This window comes from Panthera uncia, chromosome E1, assembly GCF_023721935.1.
Source record: "Panthera uncia isolate 11264 chromosome E1, Puncia_PCG_1.0, whole genome shotgun sequence".
NCBI lineage: Eukaryota > Metazoa > Chordata > Mammalia > Carnivora > Felidae > Panthera > Panthera uncia.
This window is the reverse complement of record NC_064814.1, coordinates 12,927,637-12,954,586: the sequence shown is the minus strand read 5'-3', so window position 1 is coordinate 12,954,586 and position 26,950 is coordinate 12,927,637. Positions and strand designations below refer to the sequence as shown.

Below are 26,950 nucleotides of genomic sequence, written 5' to 3'. Positions count from 1 at the left end.
CACTCCATAAATGTTTGCGATATTGAATAATACGTGAAGCAAGCGTCCAGCCCTCAACTCGCGGCGGTGGGGGATGTGCGGGCGGTGGGGGCAGAAGGGAGAGCTGGCCGCGTGCCGGGTAGAAGGACACAGGCGCGGGCTCCTCGGGGCTCGGTGGGTGGGCACCCGGTGGGGGTATACGAGGCCCGAGAGCGGAGCCCGGGTCCGCAGAGGACCGGCGGGGCCGGGCGCCCAGGCTCCCCGCGCTCCTCCCCCCCGCCCCCTCCCGCGCCCCCTTCCCCCGCCTCCTCCCGCGCCCCGCCCGCTCCGGCTCCGCCACCCCCGCCCCGCGCGGCCGCGGCAGGGAGGGGCCGGGGAGGCGGAGCCAGACGCGGCCGAGGCTCCGGGCACCCGCGCGGATCCCGGCGGTGGAGCGGAGATCCCGGCGCGCCCAGGTAGGAACCCCCGCGGGGAACGGACCCGGGAGCGGGGCGGCGGCGGGAGGGGCGCGGCGGGGGGCGGGGAGGCTGGGCCGAGCCCCGCCCCTCGTGCGCGCTGCTGCCTCGCGGCCCCCCGAGCTCCCCGCCTGGGGGAGGGGGCGCCGCGTCCCCGCCCCTCGGCCCCCGGCCCACTCCCCGCGCTCGCCACCCCCCCCCCCCGGCGGTGTGCCGCGCTCCTTTCCCGCCGCTCGGCATTCTCCCGACCGCCCCCGAGCGGACCCTGGGGCTCGCCTCCCCTTCGGCCAGCCGCGCTCCTTGTTCGTCCCACAGGTTCCTTCCGAAAGCGAGCTGGAGTGCGTGGCTGGCCGCCTCGGGGAGTGGGGGTTGGGGGGGGCACGGCTAGAAGGAACCGGAGGGTGAGTCTGGATGGAGGTGGGGGGGCGCGGTGGCTGGAGAGCCCAGGATCATTCTTTGGCATCTTGGTGTCACCGGTGCTCCATGTTTGCGGAATGAATGAATCATTACTCTCCTTGTCCCCTTCTGAAGGAGGACTTTTTGAGGTCCACGTGCTGCAGAGCACGTTGGGGGGGGGTGGCTCCTGAACTAGGGCTCCCCAGTCCTGCGGAGTAGAAACCCGACTCCTGTTTCTCCAGCTCCTCTCTAACACTCCATTCTGGGGGAGGCTCCCTTCAGTTTGGGACTTGGGGGTGGTGGGGAAGGAGGGAGCTCGTAGGCCCAGCCAGGTACTTGTTGAAGGTGTGACAAGGGACTTGGAGGTGAACGAGGGACTTGTGAAGGCTAAGGGACCGGACCACGACCTCTTAGAAGGTAACAGGGCACAGGGGATGCTGCAGAGGAGAGCACCCACTGTCGGGCAGAAGCCACTTTGTACCTTTGAGACCAGCCTGGAAGGGCCACCAGAGCATGGATTCTGACCTGCAAGCTGCTGAACTCCTCCAAGCCTGTTTCTTGATCAGGCGTCATCAGCTTAAAACGGGGATATTAGTATCCATTTCTCAGAGCTTTGTGCAGATTAAGAAAAATGTCATGTGAAACCACCCAGCATAATGCTTGGCACATAGGGGGTACTAACAAATCTTAGTCTTCCTTTGCTCTCTGACAAAAGGGAGCAGTTACTTGTTCCCAACCCCTCTGTCCCCAGATTGATCACGGACAGACACAGCAGACGTGTAATCACTGTTTGTTGAATGAACATGCTTGACGGAGCTACAGCGCTTACCTTCCTTCTCCCAGGATCCCCAGGCGGAGCTCAGGAGCTGACCAGCACAGACATGCCAGTGTTGTCTGAGGATTCCGGTGAGTGTGACCCCTGGCTGGGCTGCCATAGCCCTGAAGGACAAGAGCCTGCTCAGCAGCCTGAGGCTGGACAGAAAGCAGGTGGACCCAGCCCTGGTTCACGGGAGCGGCCTTACCTGCGAACCCTGGGAACCAGAGCCTGGGGAGAGAACATGTCCATATGGCAGGGTCCACTTCGGGTCCCCTGGAGTCCCCAGGAAGTACCCATTGCATTGGCTTTACTTTGTGTTTCTTCCACGCTCCTCAGGTTTGCACGAAACCCTGGCACTGTTGACTTCTCAGCTCAGACCTGACTCCAACCACAAGGAAGAGATGGGCTTCTTGAGGGATGTGTTCAGTGAAAAAAGCCTCAGTTACTTAATGAAGGTAAAGCCTCATTTCATCCCATTTCGTGAGGGTTTCTAGAGGTTTTCCTAGCCGGGGCCCATGCACTTCATCTCAACCTTTTCCCTCCCCCAGGAAGGTCTTCATTAGCCCACTGTGGATGGCTTTCTCTCCTGCTGCCCCACCGGTGACCCCACGGGTGCAGCCCCGTGCAGCCCCACAGTCATGGGCAGGCTGTGTGGTATCCGGGGCACACCGGGGCAGCTGACTTGGGAGGCCCCAGCCTGAAATCGGCTGTCTTTGCAGATTCACGAGAAGCTGCGCTATTACGAGAGGCAAAGTCCAACCCCAGTTCTGCACAGCGCTGTGGCCCTTGCTGAGGATGTAAGCCAGGTTTTTCCTTACGGTGTTAGCCCTGCTCCCTACCCCATAGGGCTCTTTCACGTTGCCTGTCACCATCGCGTAGTCTAGGGGACCGAGGGGCTCGGAGCCCAGAGGTGAAGAGGCATCTACTTCCCTTCTCTTCTTGCTCCTCCTTGGGCCTCCTAACAGGCAGGAAAGAACCTGTGAGCCTTGCACGAGGCCAGGGGACACGGGGACACGATGACGCCCACTTACCGTGTGTTCCCGAGAAAGTCTCTTCCCCCAGCTGTGAAATGAGAGCATTAGGATCAGATCAGCAGTTCTCACATTGTTGAGGACTGGCGATATGAAGGTCAAACAATCACCTTGTTCTGTGCTTTCGGGAGGCCCCATGTAAAGCCCTAGGATCCAAAGACTTGCAGTGCGTCCCTGCTTACTGGTTCGGGGTTCTTGTTATTTATTTATTTGTTGTTTGTTTGTTTGTTTGTTTGTTTAGAGAGGCAGAGAGAGAGAAGGCGAGCAGGGGAGGGGGAGAGAGGGAGGGAGACAAGAGGGTCCCAAGCAGTTTCTGTGTTACCAGCGGGGCTCAAACCCACAAACTGCGAGATCATGACCTGAGCCAAAACCAAGAGCCAGACACTTAACGGACTGAGCCATCCAGGCGCCCCAGCGTTCTTGTTTTTTACAGGAATGCTTCTAGGGGTGCCTAGGTGGCTCAGTCAGTTAAGCATCTGACTTCGGCTCAGGTCATGATCTCTCGGTTCATGAGTTCGAGCCCCACATCAGGCTCTGTGCTGACAGCTCAGAGCCTGGAGCCTGCTCCAGATTCTCTGTTGCCCTCTGTCTCTCTCTGCCCTTCCCCAGCTCACGCTCTGTCGCTCTCTTAAGAATAAATAAACATTAACAAAAATTTAAAAAAAAAAAAAAAAAAAGGAATGCTTCCTAATTTCTTCTAGACCTGTCCTCTGTGTTGCATGGCTTGGGAAAAGCCGTCCCAGTTGGTTGCCAAGACCAGCTCCTGAATAAACTCACCTAACCTCAGGAGACGGCCTGGCGAGGCCCGGCTGCAGCCTGTGGGTGCGGACCTTCCCTCGCTCCTGTGATGTGACTGAGAGCACGTTAGGTTGTCAGCACTGCCTCTCCTACTAGCTCTGTGGCCTTCAACAAGTCAGTCAACCTCTCGGAGCCCCAGCTGCTTCATCTATAAAATAGCATAGTGGTGAGGACACAGATAATAGGGCCAGCTAAGCCCAGGTTCAAATCCTGGCTTTTTGACCTCGTGCAAGATATTTCATCTCTCTTATTTAATTCTCGCCTGTCAAACGGCGAAACAACAGCACCTTCTGTGTTCAGTTCACTGTGCCAGTTGGGCGAGGAGCTCCACATAAAGCAGAAGAGCTCGTAGGAAGGGCTTAAGAAGTTAGCTCCCGTTAGGAATACCTTACGGAGCTACCGAGGCGCTTCTGATCCCTGCTGTGATTTCCCTGGGAGCGACCGTCCTGGGGTGGCTGAGGGGCCAGTGAACTCCTGGGTGCTGTCACGGTTCCCGCGAGGGCCCTTGGGTCTGAAGCTCAGGGAGCGGCGTCTTTCCCTGGGCGACTTCTGGCAGGCGCGTTCTGTGTTGGTCCTTCTCTACAGGTGATAGAAGAGTTGCAGGCCGCCTCCGTGCACAGCGACGAGAGGGAGCTGCTCCAGCTGCTGTCCACCCCCCACCTCAAGGTAGTCACGCCACAGTCCCTGCCTGCCCCCGCAGCGTGCATCTCCTGGGATGGGGGCAGGAGGGAGCGCTCGGCCAGGAGGCTGAGGAAGGAAGGAGAATTCTGAGCGGAGGGGTCCCCAGTGCCGGTGTCTGGGGGGCGGTGGTCTCTCTGGCCTGAGATCGGGGACCTCCAAATCATTGCCCAGTCAGGGCCCCCCCCCCCCCCCGGGCCCCTTTGAGCTTCGGGGCTGGAGCCCTTCATTTCTCTCGCTTTCCTGACAGGCCATGCTCATGGTGCACGATACGGTTGCCCAAAAGAACTTCGACCCTGTTCTTCCCCCTTTGCCCGAGAATATTGACGAGGATTTTGATGAAGAATCAGTGAAGATTGTCCGCCTGGTGAAGAACAAGGAGCCCCTGGTATGTGACACTCACCTCTCCCCCCCCCCCCCCTCCGGTTCCCCCTCCCCCCCCCCCCCACAACCCGGGGAAGCCCCCCCCCCCCCCAGCCCCGAAGTCTTTGGAGTGAGTGACGGCAGCTTCATCACGGCTGCTACAAGTCCCCGTGGCACCACTGTGTACAGGGTACCTCTTTCTGTGGGTGTATACGGCCTCATTCAACTGTGGCCGAGCTCCTTTGTGCAGTAAATAACCTTCGCAGCTGTCCAGGGCCACCCTGATCATCCTGCTCCGAATCAGAGGTTGGCAAACTATAGTCCGAAGGCCGCACCCAGCCCACTGCCAGTTTTTGTAAATAAAGTTTTACTGGCACACGGCCATGCCCTTTCACTTCCGCATTGTCTGTGGCCGCCTCTCCCCGTGACAGCGGTGCTGAGTGGTTACCACGGAGATGGTGTGGCCTGCAAAGCCCAAGATATTTGCATTTGGCCCTTTACAGAAAAAGTTGGCCAAATCCTGCTCTGAATACTGAGGAAGCACGGGGCAGCAGCCATTCTTCTCCCCAGCTGACACATTGTCATCATTCTGGTCCTAGTTCAGCACCGATTTACCGAGCAAAGGGACAGGGGTGTTTATTAGATGGAGGGAAGTGGAGGAAGTCCAGAGAATTGAGTGTTTGCCCCGGATAATTACTGCAGCTGGCATTCCAGGGACCCCCATTCCACTCTCACCAAGGACCCCCAGCTAAACCACTTCTGCAAACGGAAGAGGAGTGCTCCTCTGTTTCCCCACCTGCAAAATGGGGCAGGCATCCACTGATGCAGTGAGCATATCGTGTGCCAGGCACCGTGTTGGGCACCGGAGGTTCAGAGACGACCAAGACTTAGTCCTTGCCCTCTGGGAGGTCACAGGAGAGTGACGGGGCGGGGTGGGGGGGTGGTCCCGGAGGAGGTGATGCCGGGGCTGAATTCCAAGAGAGGGAACAAGTTTCCCAGAAGGAAAAGGGAGAGGAAGGGCCCTCCGCACATTAGAGTTACCTGAGCAAAATCACGGTGAGGGAAACAGCATGGTGTATTTGTCAACGGGCAGTCCTGTTCTCCGGCCTTGGTTCCTGAGTTTGGCCAAGAAAGAATTTAGAACCAAACTCTAAAGCAAACAAGGGTTTATTTTAGTCTATTTTTATTTATTTAAAATGTTTATTAATATATTTTTTTGAGAGAGAGGGGGAGGCAGGAGAACGAGCAGGGGAGGGGCCGAAAGAGAGACACACACACACAGAATCCAAAGCAGGCTCTAGGCTCTGAGCTGTCAGCACTGAGCCCAACGCGGAGCTCGAACCCATGAACCGTGAGATCATGACCTGAGCCGAAGTCGGACGCTTAACCTTCTGAGCCACCCATGCGCCCCGCAAGCAAGGGTTTCATAGCAGTTTAAGTGAAAGTACACTCTCCACCGTTGGAGAGCTGGCAGGCCCAGAAGTGACAGCTGCACTGTGGGTCAGGGTTGTCTTTTCATTTTTCTGTTTGGATAGGTTATGGGTCAGAGATAGGGCGGTTCCTGACCAAGGCTGCAGCCAGGCATCCAAGGGACTCCTCCTGTCAGTTGGGAGGGGGAGTTTTTAGCCCCATATGGTCCTTGTCTGACCTGTCAGGGCAACAATGGGGGAGGGCGGGGGCAAGGGGTTAAAAACCACAATGTAAATGCATTACAATGAAGCCATCGGTTACTGTAGGGAAGTGATCAGAGGGAGGAACTGGGGCGTATCCCCTAGGGTCTGTCCTGGCTGTTTGGAACTTGGTCTCCGCTATTTTATCAGTCAGAAAGCACTTGTTCCCTGCTTATATCTAGCTAATTGCCTGCTCTGTCATATTCAGGGAGCTCTGGGCTTCCCAGTGTGGACGTAGAATGCTAAGTTGTGGTTAGGAGAGACAGAGGTGGGGCCGGATCGGAGGGAGATGCTGTTTGTCCCTGCAGCGTGTCATAGCTTGATCCTAAAAGCAGTGGGGAGCTATTGTAAGGTTTTAGGTAAGAAATAACATGGTCAGATTTGCAGCTTAGAAAGATCATCCCAGGGGCGCCTGGGTGGCACAGTCGATTGAGGGTCTGACTTCGGCTCAGGTCATGATCTCACGGTTTGTGAGTTCGAGCCTCGCATCGGGCTCTGCACCGGCAGCTCAGAGCATGAGCCTGCTTCGGATTCTGTGTCTCCCTCTCTCTCTGCCCCTCCCCCACTCACACTCTGTCTCTCTCTCAAAAATAAATAAACATTAAAAAAAATTATTTTTTTAAATAAAAAAAAAAAAAAAGAAAGATGATCTTGGTCGCCAGATAGAAAGTGGCCTGGAGGAGGAGGCCAGAAGCAGAGGACTGATTTGAAGGTGGGGACCAGATAGGTGGAGGTTCAGAAAGAGGGCTTGACTTAGGCCTGTGGGAACGGGGAAGAGAAAGCCAAGAAGTATTTCAGAAAAAAATTAATGTCACTTTGTGGCTGCACCGCTTTGGGCAGGAGTCTGGGGGGGATCCCTGGGATAGTGCCCAGATATCCAGTTGGGATGGCCGGGTGGGCACTGGGGCCATCATTCAAGGGAAGGAATAGGGAGCTTAGGTCCCATTGAATTCAAAAGTGGAGGCATCCAGGAAGTGGAAGGATTATTTGTTCAGAGATACAGAGTGGGCAGCCGCCAGCATCCCGGACAGGTGAAAATCACACCTGAGAGGTCGAGACCGCTTGGGTAGAGAGTAGACAGTGAAGCAAGAAGGGGGCCAGGGCTAGATCCTGGCCTTTTAATCACCATTTGAAAGACAGATTGAGGAGGACAAGTTGTCACCGGGAAGACCCAGGAGAGAGGGGTATCACCAGGGCCCAGGCTAAGAGAAGATCCCGAAGGGAGAGCGGGCACCAAAGTCAGATGGGAGAGAGAGGAGAGAAGATGGAACGTGGGAGCTGGCAGCCGGTGGGACTTGCGGGGGGGCAGGAAGTGGAGAGAGCAGATGCGACTGCTTCTTTAAAAGCTTGCTCCAGGAGTGCCTGGGGGGCTCCGTCTGTGAAGCATCCAACTCTTGGTTTGGGCTTAGATCGTGATCTCACAGTTTGTGAGTTCGAGCCCTGTGTTGGGCTCTGCACTTACAGCACAGAGCCTGCTTGGGATTCTCTCTCTCTCTCTCTCTCTCTCTCTCTCTCTCAATCTCAATAAATAAATAAACATTTAAAAATTAAAAAAAAAAAAAAGATATTTGCTCCAAAGGAAGAGACCGGTGGCTGCTGGATGGGGGGATGGGGGCAGGCTTTTTATTGATGAAGGGGATGTGATATTTTTGGAGCCAGGAGAAGGAGCCAGCAGAGATGGGGCATTGAGACTGCGGCAGAGAAAGGGAGGGAACAGAAGGACCAGCCCAGATGGAAGGTGCCCCTCCTCTGAGAGGGGGGAAAGAAGGAAAGGATGGACAGAGATGCTAGAAAGTTTGAAGGTCTAGGGAGCAAGAAGCCGTGGGGTTCTTGGCTGATGGTTTCTGGCAGTATCTGTCCCATGGACTTCAAATAGGTGGCGTGAATGAAGTGTGTGAATGGGTGTGCCAATGCGTTTGCAGGAACAGCCAATAAAAGGTTAACGTTTATTGAGTGCTTACTGTATGCTGCGTGGCTTGCCTGCATTACCTGATGGAACCCTTGTACTAACCCCCGGAGTTAAGTGCTATCCCACACCCTAGAGGAAACCGACTCAGAGAAGATAAGGAGCTTCCTTGCTAAGGCTGCATGCTTTCAGTGAATGGCAGAGAGGATTCAAATCCAGGGTCATCCAACTCCAGCCCTTCACCTGACACTGCCCTGCCTGCCACAGTCCCGCCTGCATGGTGCACGAAACTGAGGGCTTGTTAGCGCCTCTCACCCTAGACATCATCTCTGCTGTGGTCCACGGGCCAAGTCCTGGTCCTGAAGCTCTGGCTGGTGCATAACTGGTTCCCCTCGGCAACCACAGAAGGCCCAGTACCCTGTGATTGGCAGCGCAGAGCCCGAGGCGGGGCTCGAACCCACGAACTGTGAGATCATGACCTGAGCCGAAGTCCGACGCTTAACTGACTGAGCCACCCAGGCGCCCCAGTGTTATTGTGCTTTGTAAGGTGTGAATTGCTGTGCTGTGTTGATGTGAGATGCCGGTTTTATGATGTCCTCAGCACTGGAAAGAGCCCCATTGATCTGCCCTCTGGGGTGAGAAAAGGAGAGATGGGGACACTCTGTTGGGTCCAGAGAGTTGGGGTGTGAGGTTTGGGGCTGCCTCTTAGGATCCTGCCCGCTCTGTCTCTGATGCAGGGTGCCACCATCCGGCGGGATGAGCACTCAGGGGCTGTTGTGGTGGCCCGGATCATGCGAGGGGGCGCAGCAGACCGGAGCGGTGAGTGGCGTCAGTGCTGGCCTGGCCGAGGTGATGGCCAGCGTGCCCCAGCCTTCTCCCTTTGACCCACAAGTCTCCTTTCCTCCTCTCTGGCCCCTGTTTGGGATGTGCTTTGCTTTCGGGAAGTGTGGCTGGATTTCTCTTCTTCCCAAGCCTGGTAGAAATTTTGATCGTCTGAAAATACCTTGGGCCTGGAGAACGTTGGGCTCTTGCCCCGTGGCCTAGCCGAGGGCTATGGTAGCTCAGCCCACAGCACGGGCTTGACGAGTAATTTCTAACTGAGGAGCCGGGACACCCTTCCCCACCACCCCGGTTGTCACTATTACAGAGGGAAGGGTGTTCACGCCCCAGATTTGTTTGGGTGGGAAACAGGTTGAGAATCACTTGTGTGAAAGAGCTACTCCGTTGGGAGGCAAACCTTCTGGTGTAGAGAGGTGTTACCCCAGAAGTCTGGGGATCGCTGTTGTGAAGTCCAGTGATTTCTCAAACATTAACACGCACAGAAGCCCCCCCCCCCCACCCTCCCGAGCATCTTGTTAAAATGCAATTCTGATTCAGCAGGTCGAGGGCGGGCCCAAGATTCCGCACTCCTGCCTGCCTTCTGGCTGCCATTGCTGCCGGCCTCATTTTGATTAGCAAAGAGGGCCCAGTGTGTAGAGACTCTTGTCATTCAAGCAGAGGCCAGTGGACAGGTGTGTGTAACACCCTTGACGTAACGCCATCTTTCCCGGGGCCCTTCGGTTTTTCTTGTTAAGACTGGAGAAAGACATTCTTAGAGTGTGTCTGTTAATCCGGGAAGGTGAAGAGTTAATGTTTTTAAAGAAGCAAAGGTTATAAGTGAGGGAACACAGGCCTTCTGTGTCAAAATAAATGTGTTCGAACACAGGCTCCTTTATTTCTTGGCAGAGCGGCCTTGGGCAAGCTGCGTTATTTTTCTGGGTCTCAGCTGCGCCCTTGTAAACTGGGGATTTCCCTGGGTGGTTTTGAGGCCGCGGTGCCGAGTGAGGGACCCCGCGCGCAGTAGGGCTCAGCCAGTCCCGGGCCCACCCGCTGCCTTTACACCTTGGGTCTGCCGTGCGTGCGGCGGGTTCCTCGGGTGGGCGCCAGTGGGGCCCTGGGGCTGAGGCCCCTTCCTGTGCTGAGGGGCAGCCCCTGTGTCTCTTAGGTCTGGTCCACGTTGGAGATGAGCTCCGAGAAGTGAACGGGATCACAGTCCTGCATAAGCGCCCGGACGAGATCAGCCAGATTCTGGTCTGTGCTGCACGCATGCTGGGGGAGGGGGGGGGGGGCAGGGGGCCGGGGGGGGGGGGGGGGGGGGGGGGAACAGGAAGAATGGCGCTTCTGGGCCTCCTGCCTCTCAGACCGTCTCTTCAGCACAGCCCTCCCCCTCCCCCTGTCCCTTTCCCGAGGACCATTCTGGGAGATCCCCTCAAAAGGGCCCCCTCTTCCGAAGGGCTGAGGAATATGGAACAAGAAGCTGCAGCACAGGGAGGACCAAGAGCAAGGGCTTTGGGGTCAGCCGGTCCTGGGTTTGAATCCTGCCTGCACTAACTTTCTAGCTGTGCAGCCTCGGGCAGGTCATTAGTTCACTTTGCGTTTCACTTACCTGTAAAGTCGGAGCAGGGGTGGTTTCTCATCCAGTGTGCGGTTATGATTAGGATGCAAACATCTGGGAAAGGCTACAGCACTTCCCATCTGTAAGGGGATTCTAGAGGGTGTTACGTGCTGGGACGCAAACCACCTCCAGAGCCCATACTGGAAGTTCAAGTCAAGCTGCAGTTGTAAAAAGCCCCAATCACAGTTTTGTCTTCTTTACCCTAAGGCATCCTCCCCGAACATGACCCTCTTTTCTAACTTCTGATGGTTCGGGAAGGGGCAGAAATGGGAAGATCCGAAGAGAGGAGGCCCCGCTGTAGGGAGCGGGCAGGCTTCTTTGGTGTTCCTGCCGCCACTGCCCTTTCCCTGGTTCTGGGCACGGGCCTCCTTGTGTTCTAGGGTGGTGCTGGGCCCGGGAGACCGTTGGGTGAGACGTGCTCTCGTGGGCTGCCAGCATTCTGCCTCGTGGGCCCCCACGTGGGGGTGCAGAGTCTGTGTCAGGTAGAGGGAAGGGGAACCCCTGGAAAGGTAGGAGGAGTGGCTTGAGATTGGAGAACCCGTGTGGGGAAAATGGAAGCAAGGGAGGGAAAGGAAACTGCACTTGGTTATTAAAATAACCTGAGAGAATAGAAAGAAGGGCGGCCCTTTGAGGCATGAGAGGTCAGCCCTTTGGGGCACGGGAGGTCAGGAGAGATGGGAAAGTGGAATTCATTGCATGCGCTGTCCTTGGTGCTCCTTTGTCCCTTTGTCCCATGAAAATGCAAATGGTACTTGGTTTTGAGTTTTCCTGTAGTTAATCCAACTGGGTGCCACCACGGGACAGTGGGCCACAGGGGTGGTGGCGAGTCTGACTTCCTTCTGAACGCGAGTTTCCAGATCTGGACAGTAAGACTCGAACTCACGGAGGTTGGGACGTGGGAGGTGGTAAGCTTCGCCCTCTCCCCTTTCAGGCGCAGTCCCAGGGATCCATTACCCTGAAAATCATCCCAGCCACCCAGGAGGAGGGCCGGTTAAAGGACAGCAAGGTATGGTGGGGTTGGAAGTGGGGGAGGGCTTTGAAACAGTCATTCCGGAAGAGATCACGTGTCTGGTCCTTGGACCACACGCTCAGTGGAGAACCGTGATTCAGTCACAGTGTGATTCATGTATTTGTACCTGTCTCTTTCTAAACGGGATTTGACGTAGCTTACTAATAAAAGACAAGGTTATTTTAATTGAAATAGAAAATCAGGGCCACGAAGAGAAGGTACCAAATGTGCTGGATTCGGGACCAATTAAGTAACTGCCATTTGTTTAATTCTTCCGTGAGGCACCCTTTTTTGGGCACCTCCTCTGTGCCGGGCGCTCTGCCAGGTGCTGGAGACAGGGACAGTTAGTAGCTCTGAGGATTCCTAGTTCAGAAGGGGCGGGGAGGAGGGGGGCGGTCAGGGGACCAAGTGTTTCACTGCTAGCCGATTGGTGCTTCAGAAGGATCCCGAGCAGAGTTACAGGTGCCCTGGAAGGTGTCATGTAGCAAGGGTGTTAGAAGTGGGGCTGGAGGAAGGTGAGGACTGGTAGGACTTCCCCGGTGAAGATGAGGAGGAGGGAGGTTCAGGCAGAGGGGTCTGCGTTATACGGAGGCTCAAGGGTGTGGAGAGGAGGAAGTTCCCACTGTGGGTGTAATCCTGCTGGGACAAACTCAGGGCTGCCCTATAGACACACGCCCTCCGTCTTCCCACCCAAGAGCCAGGGCAGCTGGGAGATCTGGGCACTAGGGCAGCTGGGAGATCAGGGCACCAACTCACACCAGGCTGCACCCGGGAATTAATTCCCAGCAATCCCTGCTGGCTGGATTAGAGTAGCGCAGTGGCCAGAGAAAGCCCTTGGACAAAGAGATGCCAGGGCTGGCTGCTGGAAGTCTGCCTGGCGCGCACTGGAATGGTAAGGCCCCAGAGGATGTGGGAGCTCCCAGGCAGCTCCGTGGGGGAGGCTAGAGTGGGTAGAGACTGGGGGCAAGGAGACCTGGTGGGGAGGCTGTTGTAAAAGCCTCGGTGAGAGATTATTATGACCCGAGCTGAGGTGGTGGGTAGAGCGGAAAAGAGGGCGTTGCTCTGATTTCAAATAAATTTGGATCTGGTCTTCCTGGCAGCCAAGGCAGAAAGGAGATGAAATACACAACATACTTTTCATTAGTAGGTGGAAGGAAGCATGCCAATTTTTCAAGAAAGGTGATTCCCAGCTCCTGCCTCCCCGCACTAAGTGCATGAAAGAAGGGACATTACAACACTTGGCACAGAGTAGCTGTCAATAAACATTTTGGTGAATGGGGATCAGTAATGGACAACGTCTTTGATGTCCGTGTTTCACAGCAAATGAACACATAGTCTTTCCGCGACTGTTTCTTATTTGCACACTTTGATTAAATCCCAGGGCTTACCTAATGTAGACTCTTATCTGATGGAAGGTGGTTCTTTCTTGGACATGCTGATGTGATCTCCGTAAGCAGCTTTTGCAGGTTCTAACTCGATACAGGGAGAAAACTTGGTTTTCCTGGAGGATAAAATGGGTAGCCTGTGCCTTAGCCCATCCTTCCTAAATATTCTTGATCCAGAAGCTTGATCTGGGCTGGGCATGTAAGATTATACTCTCTTACAGGTACCTGGGACCTTGATGACATCTGTGGCTGGTTGAGGGTGTCTGTCCTTGCAATATCTGGCCAGAAAGTTCTTACTGTTGTCTAACTAGATCTTTTCTGACTGGTGCATAAAGGAATATGACTTGGATCTGTTTAAGGAAGCCCCCTGGCTTTTTTTTTTTTTTTTTCCTGTTTGCTGTTAATGTAATTGGGCCTTAATGGTCTGGAAATAGAAATAAAATAAATCTATCCACTAAGTTATAGAACAGGGAAGTGTGACAAAATGCTATTGTTTTCCCATCATCTTCTCTAGAGGGTGACTTCAGGGTAAAGGGGAGAGTTGGGGGTTGGCCCAGTATGTGACAGAGGAGGCAGGACTGAGCTGTAAAAAATGTGGATGTCAATTACCCACTGAAAGGGGATGGTGAGGAGTCAGTAACAGTAGTTTTGTTAGTATTTGGGTTCTTACCAAAACATCTAGATTACTTATTTAGCAGATGGCTGCTGACTTCATCAGGGGCAGTTAGCATATCAAAAATAACATTTTAGTTAAAATCGTGCTTGCCTTTACTTTTTGTTCCCAGGACTAATCGCCGCTTTGTCTATGCTAAGAGGTTGTTATAAGGACAGCAGATCCGGTAAATAAGGAAATATTTAGTTTTGGAACGAGAAATTCAGATATAGAGCCCATCTATTAATTTTCTGAACCTTGATGGGTTTCCTGACTATAAGATTCAAAATGGCTGAAGAACGATAGGAAAATACGTGCAGCGTGTTTCTGAGTAGCTTTCTGCTCTCGAGGCTCCTTGCTTGTCCTGACCATGGGCGATAGTTGTCATTTGGCCCTCGATGCAGCCTAGACCTGTCTGTGATCACGCCCTCTTCAGGTGTTCATGCGGGCTCTTTTCCACTACAACCCTCGGGAGGACCGGGCCATTCCCTGCCAGGAGGCAGGCCTGCCTTTCCAGCGCAGGCAGGTCCTGGAGGTGGTGAGCCAGGATGATCCCACGTGGTGGCAGGCCAAGCGAGTAGGGGACACCAACCTCCGGGCCGGTCTCATCCCCTCCAAGCAGTTCCAGGAAAGGTGGGTCTGGGGTATGTTGTAAGGGGGGGGGGGGCGCTCTGGAGTGGCTAGAGGCACAGGTAGCTGGCAGAGCCCCAAATCTCTGCCACCATGGCCGGAGGGGCGCACTGGGTGTTGCTCCTGAGGTAAGTGCTGGTTGTTTGTGTGTTTTGTCTTCTGTGCCCTAACCAGCGGTGATGGCTGTTGGAGATTTAAATAAACATATGGAAATCTATGTTCCTAAATTAACGTATGTTTTATAACACACACCTAAAGAAAGTTGAAAAATAAGACATAAAAATACAGAAGGGAAGGGCGAGGAAAAGAAAATTGCCCAAAGTCTTGCCCCTATTGAGACAGCATCATTTATTTCCTTCCTGTGCTTTTTATGTAAGTGATGCACGTAGCATTGGAAGTCTTACTTTTCTTTTAATGTTTATTTATTTTGAGAGAGAACGAGAGAGTGTGTGGGAGAGGGGCAGAGAGAGAGGGAGAGAAAGAATCCTAGGCAGGCTCCACACTGCCAGTGCAGAGTCCGACACGGGGCTCGATCTCATGAACCTCGAGATGATGATCTGAGCTGAAATCAAAGAGTCGGACGCTTAACAGACTGATCCACCCAGGCGCCCCAGAAGTCATGCTTTTTGTGTGTATATAACTCAGTATTTTGACGTCAGCATTCCCCACATTATTGCCTCTTCTTTACTGTGTGATTTTAATGGCTGTATAATATCGCATCAGAAAATAGACCGTTCACTCATGGGCAGCAAGTATGGTTTCTGCCCCCGAGGAGCTGACAGTTTAGCAGGAAAGTCACGCAGGGTTCAGACGAACACTTTATATAAATGTGGCGGGTGCTGGGGAGGAGGACCCGTGCTCTGCAAGGTCACATCGTAGGAGGGTCGCCCCTCATCAGGGCGTGCAGGGAGGTGTCTCTGGGGAAGGATCATACCTGGGTGACTTCACTGCTTCCCTGGGGCTGTACTTTTCAGGTGTCTGCACTGTTTCAGTGCTACGAGACTGCAGGAATCACCCTGCACGTTAGACTCTTCCTCATGCTTCAAATTATTTCCTTAGGATAGATTTCCAAAAGCGTAAATCGTGCCTCAGAGGGTGTGGCAGTAATGAGCGCGTCACCTCTTCTGAGGCCTGTAGCCCTCCTCCATCTTTTGGGGTGTGGAATGCTCTAGGGACAGACTTCAGGCTTCAGCTGTTTCGGTGCCCCTGTGTGTGGTCTCCGGCCAGGCGCATCAGCATCCCCTGGGAACCATCCCCTGGGAGCGTGTTAGAAATGCAGACCCCTGGGCCCTGCGCCAGACCTGCTGCATCAGGAGCCCTAGGGGCAGACTTGAGCTCTGTGTCCCAATTCCCAATTCCAGGTGATTCTGAGGTGGCGAAGTTTGCGAACCTTTGCCCTATTCCCTCAGGGGAACCTCAGACCCATATGCGTCTTTAGTTTCACAGGTTTTGGGGGAGAGGTCTTCAGCTGCATTTCAATATGGAACTCTAGACACCTCTAAGAGCCCTGAGTGTTTTCTCAGATCAGAGATGAGGCCTTGGTGACAGTCTCTCCACTGATGGCCAAACTGGGCAACGTGCCTGGCTGAGCTCTCTGATTTGGGGGGAAGAGGCTGTTAAATTAGAGTCACTTTTGCCCTTGACCTCTCCTGGGAGTTGTTCTGCTGCTTCCTAGCTTTCTTGGAGATGGGGAGGCCAGGGGAGAGTGAGGAAAAGACCTCCTTTCCTTGAGAATCAGTCATAGGAAAGTACCGACTGATCGCTTGACCGTCCTGGGCCGGACTGTCTTGCTTCTTCCAGAGCAAAAGACTTGGTTTCTTCCTCCTCGTGAACCACTGAGCTCCTGTGAAAGTGTCTCTCTTTATGGAAACTGACTGTGAAGCTGGGAGGCCCTTGGAGTGCCAGGCTGTTCCTACCTGTGCAATCCAGGCCTTAGTTTCCCTGAGTTGTACAGAAGTTTTACAGTCCCTCTGACTGGTTTTGTGGCCCAGCTCATGGGCCTGCCCATCTCCTTGTGTTCTCATAGGCGACTAAGCTACCGGAGAGCCACTGGCACCCTGCCGAGCCCACAGAGCCTCAGGAAGCCCCCCTGTGAGTAGATGGGCAGGGAAGCACTTCAGGGAGGGGCCGGGGTTGGGACTCAGGGGGTTTGTGCCCCGAAGAAGCAAGCACTGGACTGGAGAGGGCACGATGGGTCTTGTCTGAGCTCACAGGCCTCCAGAGGAAGGAGGGGATGGGGAGAAGGATGCGGAGGGGGATGGGGTAGGTCAGGGGGGCTAGTCCCCGGAGAGAAGCTACTATATTTGGGACCCATAGATGATACTGGGGGACATGTTAAACATCTCTCCCAAAATTGTGTGCAAATTGTGTGTGTCTGTGTTTGTGTGTTTGTGTTGTCTGGGAGAGTGTCCACAGCCTTCATTAGATTCCCAAGGGGCTTTCTGACCCTGACAATTCAAGAGCCACTGATGGTGGAGGAGTGGAGAAGGCTGTGAGTGACCCAAATTTGGCAAGTAAAAATAAAGGATGACTAAATTTGAATTTCAGATAAACAATGAATGAGTTTTTAATATAAGTGTAACCCATGCGATATTTGGGATATACTTATGCTAAGAAATTGTTGTTTATCTGAAGTTCAGGTTTAACTGAGTGTCCTGTATTTTTATCTGGCAGCTTACTCTGTGTAGCACCTACCTTCTCGAAAACACACTCACCTTGCCTTTTAATCATCACAGTGTGAGGTAGGGGAGTCAGGACATCCTCTTTTCCAACATGGGAGAATGGAGTGGGGGCTGGTGTCAGGTTTTCAGAGGGCCCGTGGCCAGAGTGTCCAGGTTAGAGCCGTGTATAGAGAGGAAGCTTCCCCGTGGTATGGCCTTTCGGATTCAGGGGGGCTCGGAACCAAGCAAGGGGGCCAAACGGGTGTCAGGTGACCGGGGGACAGCTGGCCCGCAGCCCTGCTCGATGCCACTCCATCCTCTGGCACCTGCCTTTGCCCAGGCAGGTCTCAAGCCCTGGAAAAGAGAGAGCAGGTTCCAGCCCGCTGCCGGCAGGCATCCTGGAGTGAGCCGCTCTGCTGGCTCCGGGCCACCGCCCACGGCCACTCGTCCAGACTTGCTCTCAAGTCAGAAAGACTGCTGAGTAAATTGGCCTTGAGGCTGCTAACGCCGGTGATGAGCTGGCTTGCTTGGGGCCGCTAATGAGACACACACAGGAAGACTAATTAGAGCTAGTCTCAGTTTAATAGTGCACCGCAGCTCGGATCACAGGTTTGTCGGAGGAAAGAAAGAGGGGACAGATGGAGGGCTCCTTCCGCACACGAGGCCACGGCTGCCTGTCAGCCTCAGGGCCTCCTGGTTCCCCTCCGCTAACGCTCTTCCATCTGTCTTTTGTGCAAACCGCAGATGATCAGCCTTGTGACAAAGGTAGGCTGGTATCTATCCCCTGTGCACCCGGATGAGACTCCTTTTTTGTAGAATGTCTGGAAGGGCTTGTTGCCTTCTCCCTGTGCCCTGAGGTGTGAAGAGCTGCTGGGGACAGAGCTCCTCCCTGCCCGCCTAGCACACGGGCCCCCCGCCGGCTGGGCTGGGCTGCCGGTGCTGGTGGGAGGCAGGAGACTGCAGGGGGTGGACAGGGCGAGTGAATGTCCCCTCCCGATGCATACTGATCCTAGCCCAGAGGGGCTTGCTGGCCCAGAAACCCCTGCCAGGGCCTGGAAAGGCTGTCTGGGGCCTCAGCATGGAGCATTGAGTGAAACAGAAGAACTTGTTTTCCTGGGGGGCCAGGATATGGCGTCTCTTCCTGACTCCCCTGAGACACCATCCCAGTGGGTTCCGCCTGGCCCCCCAGGGGGCCGGGAACCTTTGGGTCAGAGTATGTGTCCAGCATGGCTCACTGGCCGCCCTTTCTCTGTTTGGTTCCCAGAGACGTCTGACTGTGAGGGGTACCTCAAAGGGCACTATGTGGGTAAGTAGTGGGGGCGCTGCCCTGCCCGTGCACAGCCGGCCGTGGGCTCCCAAACCAGGCAGGGTGATCTCATCCCCAGGAACCCTTGAGGAACAGCTGAGCCTGGGGGGCTCACATTCCCCTTCAGTTTCTTGTCAGCCAGAAGAGGCGCTGACCTGCCCAGGCTTTGGGGTGCAGACACTGGGAGCAGAGCCCTGGGAGGGAAGGGATGCAGGCCGGTGGGACTCAGCCCCCCTTCCAATGTCCGGCCAGGGGGAGAAAGTCTTTACCGGGAGATCCTGGGACTAATGCCGCGGTTCCCCTTGCCCTTCCCCCAAAGCTGGTCTTCGGAGAAGCTTCCGGCTGGGCCGAAGGGAGAGACTGGGAAGCCCCCAGGAGGGAAAGGTGTCTGCAGTAGCCGAGTCTCCAGAGCTGCTGACCTATGAGGAGGTAACCAGGTACCAGCACCAGCCTGGTGAGCGGCCCCGCCTGGTGGTTCTGATTGGTAGGTGATGTCCTGCATTTCCGGGGACAAATGCAGGATTTCCTCCCTGGTTTCCTCCTGGAAGGGTGGGGAGGTTGCTCAGCAGGGACCCTGGTCACCTTCCCTTTGTTTCCCAGGATCTCTGGGAGCCCGACTGCACGAGCTGAAGCAGAAGGTGGTGGCAGAGAACCCACAGCACTTTGGTGTTGCTGTTCCACGTAAGAGAAGAGGGCCCACATGGCGGTGGGGGGGGTGGGGGGGCGGGGGGCGGTGCGTGTGTGTGCGCACGCGCACGTGCATGGATATTTCATGGGGGCTTGACTCCCCGTATCCATCCTAATCCTTACTTTGGGTCTGAGGGACCGATGGACACACTGCCTGCTATATGCAGCTCATGAGACCTAGACATGATAAGAAACCCACTCTCAGTGGTCCACTAGGACCCTTTGAGGCAGAAGGCCACTTCTGCCCACTCTCAGTCCAGTCCACTTGCCCAGTTCCTTCCTGGGGTGGGAGGCGAGTCTAGAGCACATTGCAGGCAAAGTGGAAACCTCAGGGGGCATTCCAGCTTCCTCTTCACAATGACTCCGACCCCGATGGCCGCTGCCCTCTGCTTGGGTAAGAGAGCAGTTCAGAGAAGCCAGAGAGCCCTTGTAGCTGGATTCCAGCCCCTCGGAGGGGCTGGGCATCCTCCTAGGTGCTAACGCCCCTGCCAGTTCCTGAGTCTAGAAGCAGCTGTGGATGCTGAGAGCCAGTAGGCAGGAGGTCCTGGTTCCGGATGTGATAAGGAAGAGGAGAATGAAGAGTCTAGGACCTGTAGCAAGAGCTTTTATGTGTGGTAGCTTGGACAGCCCTCCCAGTACCCTTGAGGAGAAGGATTACCACCACCCTGTCCTGCAGAGGAAGACATGGGGCTCAGAAAGGTTAAGTAACTTGCCCAGCGTCACACAGTTGGTGAGTAGTGGAGCCGAGTTTCAAACCGGGCAGCCTGCCCAGTCGTGTCCTTAATGAGGCCACACAAAAGGCCTCTCACCTGCGGCCTACTGCTTCTGGTCCTTTGGAGACCCCCAGATCCAGCCCCCGGGGCAGGGGTATATGGATGGTCTGGCCTACCTGCTTCCAGGCACACCACAGGTAGGTGACTTTCCCCCGTGCTTTTAAGAACTAGGAGAGTTGAGGAGGGCTTCCCGATTCTTCCCACTTTAGAGAGGCAGTGACTCTTAGCCTGGGTTTTGAAGCATAAATAGGAGTTTTCCAGGCAGAGAAGAAAGGAATAGTTCCCTTTGTGCATCCACAGGGATGGAGGTGTGACCCAGGGTAGCAGCGTTAGGGACTGGGGAAGTTAGTGTGGGTGATGTGGGAGGAGAGACTCATCTAAGGTCTTTAGAGTGTAATCGGCGGTGAATAAAAAGCGTTTAAGCAAGTGAATGGCATGGTCAGAAAAGTGACCCCGTAGCTCTGCCAGAGGTTGGACAGAGATGCCACATTTGGAGCACAGAGCATCCCCGGGTAGTTCTCAAGGGCATGAAAACGTCCCTCAAGATCCCATCTTTTCTTTTGGAATGCTCCGGAAAACGGTGTGTTACTTCATGTGTGCTCTTGTTCTGTGAAGGACTGGATTTTCCCCAGAGTGTGCATCTCAAGTCCGCTAGAGAAATCAGTGGGGAAACGCTGTGTGTTTTTAAATTATTAGCGTGAGAGCCAGCTTTGCTGAGACACATCTAGTCCATAACGGGACTGTCTTCATGCCTTTTCTTGCAAAATGAAAACTAGCCGAATAAGGAATTAAAAGCATACAGCAGCGTCCTCTCTATTTGGGGCCCCATTGCTCTCAAAAAGAAAAACAATTTGGACATCAAAGGTTAGGATTAGGGATCCCTTCTGTGATTCATTAAAAGCCACAGCCTTGGGGCGGTTGGGTGGCGGAGTTGGTTGAGTGTCAGACTTCAGCTCAGGTCATGATCTTGCGGTTCGTGGGTTCGAGCCCCGCGTCGGGCTCTGGGCTGACAGCTCAGAGCCTGGAGCCTGCTTTGGATTCTGTGTCTCCTCCTCTCTCTGCCTCTCCCCCGCTTATGCTCGCTCTCTCTCTCTCTCTCAAAAATCAATAAACATTAAATAAATAAATAAATAAATAAATAAATAAAAGCCACAGCCTGCACCTCAGTGTCCTCACCTGCAAAGTGGGAGGCCTCCTTTTCCTACATCACAGGTTGTGCCTGCCCCACAGGGACACAGACAAATGGTTTATCTGCAAAGCAGCAATGGGTTCCGGAGAGGAAGGCGGCCACGGGCTTGCTGCTGTTCTCACCGTGAGGTGACATTTCTTTGCCCAGTTTCCCTTTTCCTTTCTTTAAAAGATACCACCAGGCCCCGAAAGAGCCACGAGAAGGAGGGCGTGGAATATCACTTCGTCTCTAAGCAAGCATTCGAGGCTGACTTACATCATAACAAGTACGTGGACTTGCCGGCCCGGCTGGCCTCGGCGCGGCTGGGGCTCTTTGCGCGTGTCCAGTGGTCCACTTGACCTCGTGGGAGGGCTCTCGGAAGAGACGGGGGAAGCGGGAGAGAATTTGCGGTGCAAAGTCCGCCCGTCTTTCCACGCTCACTCCGACAAGCTTGGGAACTACAGGCCTGATCCCCGTTGGTGGTGTTTTAGGTTCCTGGAGCATGGTGAATATAAGGAAAATCTCTATGGAACCAGCCTGGACGCCATTCAGGCCGTGATGGCCAGAAACAAAGTGTGTTTGGTGGACGTGGAGCCGGACGTGAGTTTCTGGGCCAGCTGGGCATTTTCTGTTGACGGAATACGTAAACGAGAGGACTGTGCGTTTTACAGAACATTTGAACCTCAGTTTTAGGGTTTTCTAGTCCAGAGTACTGCATGTCCTTCAGTCTCCCTTTGAGAATCTAACGGAAGCCTTGTTGTACCCCCGACTGTGCCCATCTATACACGAAGCCGCATTAATTGCAGGGCGCTCGTGGACCCTCTGCGGGCCTGCAGACCTCGGACAGTAGCCTCTGCGTGGAGTAAATCACGGAGTAGATGGCGGCACCGAGTGGTCACCCGTGACGTGACCGGGAATTAGATGTCCATGCGCAGGTGGAGGCTGGGGCTCAGCTCTCGGTGTCAGGACACCGCCCCCCTCCCGCATCCCTAGTGCCTCCTTCCCACCCCCCCACCCCCCGCCTCCCCAGACAAGTGAAACAGTGACTTAGGGAATCACCGAAGGAGGCGACCAGGAGAGCAGTTTGAAAGGGAAAAGAGAGGGAGACCTGACCCCGTGAAGTGCTTCAAAAACATTTCCAGTTCTGCACACGCTGCATGCTGTGTGTTTGACCGGGACCTAACCATCTTTTTTAACCTTGTCTTTGAGAAAAACTTCTAAGCTATGAACCCAATCTGGGGGTTTTTCTTCCTCTATAGACACAGCTTACGCTATAAGCTGTAAGGCTTTATTTTACAGAAGTTGGCTTGAAACAGATTCCAGAAAGCACATTACGTCTAGGGAGGAAAACCCTCTCTCATTTGGACTTACTGGGGGTTGGTAATTGAAATTAAAAGTCTAGATTTCAGCATTTTCTTTGAAAAATGATTTATTTGATTTTGGGGGCCGGGGTACAGATTGTACATTTAACAGTATTTCCAAATTGATGCCCTAATGTTATAGGTCATATGTGCTAATGAACAGGATGATTTGCATATTGAACATCTTCTAAAGTCTGTAGGGTTTGTTTCAAATGATTTCTTCGTCTCCTCATTTGCTTAGCAAACCTTTTCTTCTTTGAATATCATAAGGAGGCCTGTGTGATAACACATATTTTGGATTAGTCCAAATTGACATTTGACTAAATAGAAGCACGTTGAATCTTGCTGCCTCTTCTGTCACGACTGGGCAGGTGGAGAAGGGCATAAGAAGGTTAATCGGAGCTTGTGGGGTCAGGGCTTAAAGAAATGGCAACTCTTGGAGCTTTGGAACGTTCGTTCTCAGCAAGTGGGCCTTTGGGGCCCAGCCAAGTCCAGTGTCAAAGTGGAGGACGGGAAAAGGAGCAGCTGGTCTGCTCGGCTGAAGTCCAGTGTCCTAGGACCGTGTGCTCAGGACGTTTGCCACCGAGGTTATGTGATGAAGCACACCATTCCTGAGCATTCGAAAAGCGTTTTCACAATAACATATTTCCGAAACGCATACTATTCTTGAACTTTCTTTCACAGGCACTGCAACAACTGAGGACCTCAGAGTTCAAGCCCTATGTTATATTTGTAAAGCCTGCAATACAGGAAAAAAGGAAGACGCCACCTACATCCCCAGCTTGTGAGGACATAGCAGCCCCACTTGTAAGTTTAAAGTTGATCATTTCTGAAGGCCTAAAAAGGCCTGTTCCAGCTGCATAAGGGTGCTTGTACCTTCTGGACAGGACCGTCTTTCCATTTGCCTGTTGGCCAGACTTAGATGGTCACGTCACCAGAAGGCACAAAACGGGGCATCTGAAAGTTCCTCCCAGTTCAGACAGCAATGACTTTGTCTGGGCTCCCCACGCTTCAGTCTTTCACATAAGCACCCTCCCAGAAAATCAAGGACATCTGTCAAGAACTTGATCACACGAATCTGTTCAATTCCCAAGCCAAACCCAAGTAGTTTTTAATTAAAATACCAACTTGGATCCAGCAAGTGAATCCAACATGGGGCAAACGACAGCACGGCAGGAATCCGTCCTGTCTGCTGTTCAGGACTGTGACGGTCTTTAAAAAAAAATTTTTTTTTCATGTTTATTCATTTTTGAGAAACAGAGACAGAGTGTGAGTGGGGAAGGGACAGAGAGAGAGGGAGACACAGAATCTGAAGCAGGCTCCAGGCTCTGAGCTGTCAGCACAGAGCCCGACACAGGGCTCAAACCTACAAACTCTGAGATCATGACCTGAGATGAAGTCAAACGCTTCACCAACTGAGTCACCAGGTGCCCCTGTGACTTTCTTGCTAAAGCCACAGGTGGTTGAGTTCCACCTTTACAGGCCAGGAAAAGGGTTCAGGGGATTTATGGCTGTAAAACAAATGCCATCCGTTTTACTCCATGAGAGATTTACTTGAGTTCCTTCAAGATGCAAATATTAAGAGGATTGAGGTACTTAGTGGCAAAAATGTTCCTTCTATGATTTCTTAAAGAGCTAAATGCTTCCAAGATGAACAACGAGGGTGCCTGGAGGTGGGGAAACTCCAGAGGCGGGGGACAGGTGCACAGGAGGTGTGTCTGTGGGGTGGATGGAGAGGTGGGGTTGAAGATCCAGGGACAGCGCTGGCTTACTGAAGAGTGCTTTTGAGTAGGGGAGGAGCCCTGTGGGAGAGAGTATTGATTTAGAAAGCTTTTCCTGGGGACGCCTGGGTGGCTCAGTCGGTTAAGCGTCCAACTCCTGATTTAGGTACTAACTATGTGGAGCCTGCTTGGAATTCTCTCTGCCCCTCCCCTGCTCACTCTTTCTCTCAAAATAAATAAATAAACTTTAAAAAATTTTTTTAAAAAGAGGGTGCCTGGGTGACTCAGTTAAGCGTCCAACTTTGGCTCAGTTCATGATCTCGCAGTTCGTGAGTTCAGGCTCCGCATCAGGCTCTGTGCTGACAGCTCAGAGCCTGGAGCTGCTTTGGATTCTGTGTCTCCCCCTCTCTCTGCCCCTCCCCTGCTCGTGCTCTGTCTCTCTCTCAAAAATAAACAAACTTAAAAAAAATTTTTTTTTAATTACAAAAAAAGGAAAGATTCTCCCAGTGTCATCTACTTTTTCCCCTCTTGGGAGAAAGAAGTAAGGAGAAGAAGGAGCCTCGGCCTTCTCGTGTCTCTATCGTTTTTGTGGTAGCATGCCAACCTGTTTCCTAGACCTTTAGAACATATCTTCTAAACCAAAATAGGAGTCTGGGGCTGATTGGCAACAGAGAGAAGAGGAGGAGAGAGAATTTTGGAATGTGGGTCTCTTTGGGGGAGGACAGCTCGCCCTGCTCTGTAAAAGCACTGAGTCTCTGTAAGCCCAAGACTGGAGAGCGGTGGGGGTGCCTGGGGGGCTCGGTCAGGTTTAAGTGTCTGACTCCTGATTTAGGCTCAGGTCATGATCTCACAGGTTGTGAGTTTGAGCCCCGCGTCAGGCTTCAGATTCTCTCTTCCCTTCTCTCTGCTCCTCCCCTGCTCATGCTGTCTCTCTCTCTCTCTCTCTCTCTCTCTCTCTCTCAAAATAAATAAAACTCAAAAAAAAAAAAAAAAAAAAAAAAAAGACTGGAAAGAGATAGAAAGGGAGGTGGGTGAGTGCCAGAGGCCCGTTTTCATTTTGCAGTGTTACTTAAAGTAGGATCTGCCGCTGGCCTTTCCCCGCCCAAATCAAGCTCATTGTCAGTCAGCTACCCGCTTGAGCTTCTGCTTATTCCAAGTGTTTTTGAATGAAGAAGCAAACCCTGAGCAGGCTGAGCAAAGGAGGGGTCACTGGCTACCTGTCCCTTACAGTTACGTGTCAGGAAAGCAGTCTGATGAAAGGAAATGGGGCATTTGGTGGGGATTATCCCAGCCCTTGCGTAAAAAACTCTAGCTGCTGTGCTAGTGTTTGGCTCTGCGTCTGAGGAAATGACCAGAAGAATTCAGTTCTAGGTGCTGAAGTTAGGAGTTTTCAGAAGGCATTAGAGTTATTCATTCTCCTTTCTCCCCTTCGTCGATTCCAGAAATGCTTGCTTTGCTTGTAGTTAGTAGTGTTTGTAGTGCTTTGCTGTAACTATGCAACCAAGTTGACGTGCAGCACGACAGTACTGCTTCTTTGGAAATCTCTTCCAACAGGAAGTGTGATACTGACATAGATGTACACACGGGTAGAGAATCGGCCGCCCCCCCCCAGAGCACATGCCATGGCTGGAGGTGAACAGATGCGTAGTAGGTATTTCAAGAGAACGAACGATGATGAGGTCTACCGCCTGGCGACATTTCTGGGGCCGTGATGGGTTGTCACCCCTACACCCTGTTCTTGTGCGCGCCGTCGGTTACTCACGGGCCACAGTCGCCCGCTCATCACTGGAAAATGAGAGGCTGGAACACTGCCCGAGAAGAAGACTGGAGGTGTCTTATTTTGAGCGAGAACCACCCAGTTGCTCCGTAACGGCCTCTTTTCCTTGCAGGATGAACAGCAGCGGGAGATGGCCGCTTCCGCCGCCTTCATAGACCAGCACTACGGGCACCTGGTGGACTCTGTGTTGGTGAAGGAGGACCTCCAGAGCGCACACAGCCAGCTCAGAGCGCTCCTAGAGAAGCTGACCAAGGACACTCACTGGGTACCTGTTAGTTGGGTCAGGTAACTGTATCCTAGAACGGCCGGGTCGGAGGGGACCTGGAACACCACCCAGTCCGGCCTCCCCCGGGCCAACCATCAAGCAACCTCAAGTGTGGAGAGGAGCAGAATTTTCCATAAACTCCATTGTCGAGAAGAGCACGTGCGTGAGGTCTTGTTTGTTACTGGATTTTGTCTGCTGTTTTTCGCTGCGCCCCTTCGGAGCGGAAAACACGAATTGAGAGGGGGCATATCACAAAAGAACACATTTCATTCATTAAAAGTGTCACAGGCAAGTTGACCCTGATTCTTTGCACCAAAGTGAAGTGGCCACTGTCTTTTGGGGGAGGCGGGGGTGAATTTATGCAGTGCCGATTTGCAGAGATGTTTAAGCTTTAAACAATTTTTTTTCTTAACGTTTATTTGTTTTTGAGAGACAGAGACAGAGCATGAGTGGGGGAGGAGCAGAGAGAGAGGGAGACACAGAATCCAAAGCAAGCTCCAGGCTCCGAGCCATCAGCACAGAGCCTGACGCGGGGCTCGAACCCACCAACCGTGAGATCATGACCTGAGCCGACATCGGCTGCTTAACCAGCTGAGCCACCCAGGTGCCCCAGAGATGTTGAAGCTTTATAAACAGAGTGACGCTTCATTTATTCAGCTTTGTTGGGAATTGAGTTGTTTTGCCCACCGAGATGTTCCATGCAACTGAGACTCCCCTGTCATCAAGCACTAACGTGTTGATTTTGCCCTCCCTGATAGTGTTTGCTTGGCAGTGGAAAACTTGGCTCTCTGCCTTCTTAAATATCGAGCACAAACTTTATCTGAAGCCCAAGGCACACTTCACCGTCGTCATGAATCACTGGGCTGTTGGATGACACAGTGGTGTTTTCAGGGACTCGGGAGGAATACAAGGCTGCTTGTACCTTTTCTAAATACCCTCAAGATTCCTAGAATGGAGCCCTGGCTTTGCTCTGTTCTGTTCCATCACTTGTCCTTCTTGTCCCTGACAATTGCCCTGCTTCTCCCCTGC

General features: G+C 53.4%; 1 protein-coding gene across 1 annotated transcript; it reads left to right on the top strand.

The window, feature by feature from the left end:
• Positions 1-907: 907 nt before the first annotated feature.
• MPP3 (MAGUK p55 scaffold protein 3) lies at positions 908-26,693 on the top strand. Its single transcript, XM_049636206.1, has 18 exons — positions 908-1,736; positions 1,984-2,102; positions 2,367-2,444; positions 4,062-4,142; positions 4,405-4,542; positions 8,831-8,912; positions 10,078-10,163; positions 11,459-11,533; positions 14,010-14,206; positions 16,230-16,294; positions 17,608-17,628; positions 18,128-18,169; positions 18,489-18,653; positions 18,770-18,850; positions 20,990-21,083; positions 21,289-21,397; positions 22,843-22,965; positions 25,769-26,693. Exons 1-18 carry the CDS (start codon positions 1,628-1,630, stop codon positions 25,943-25,945), a joined length of 1,842 nt encoding a protein of 613 aa, XP_049492163.1. The 5' UTR covers positions 908-1,627; the 3' UTR covers positions 25,946-26,693.
• The last annotated feature ends 257 nt before the right edge of the window (positions 26,694-26,950 follow it).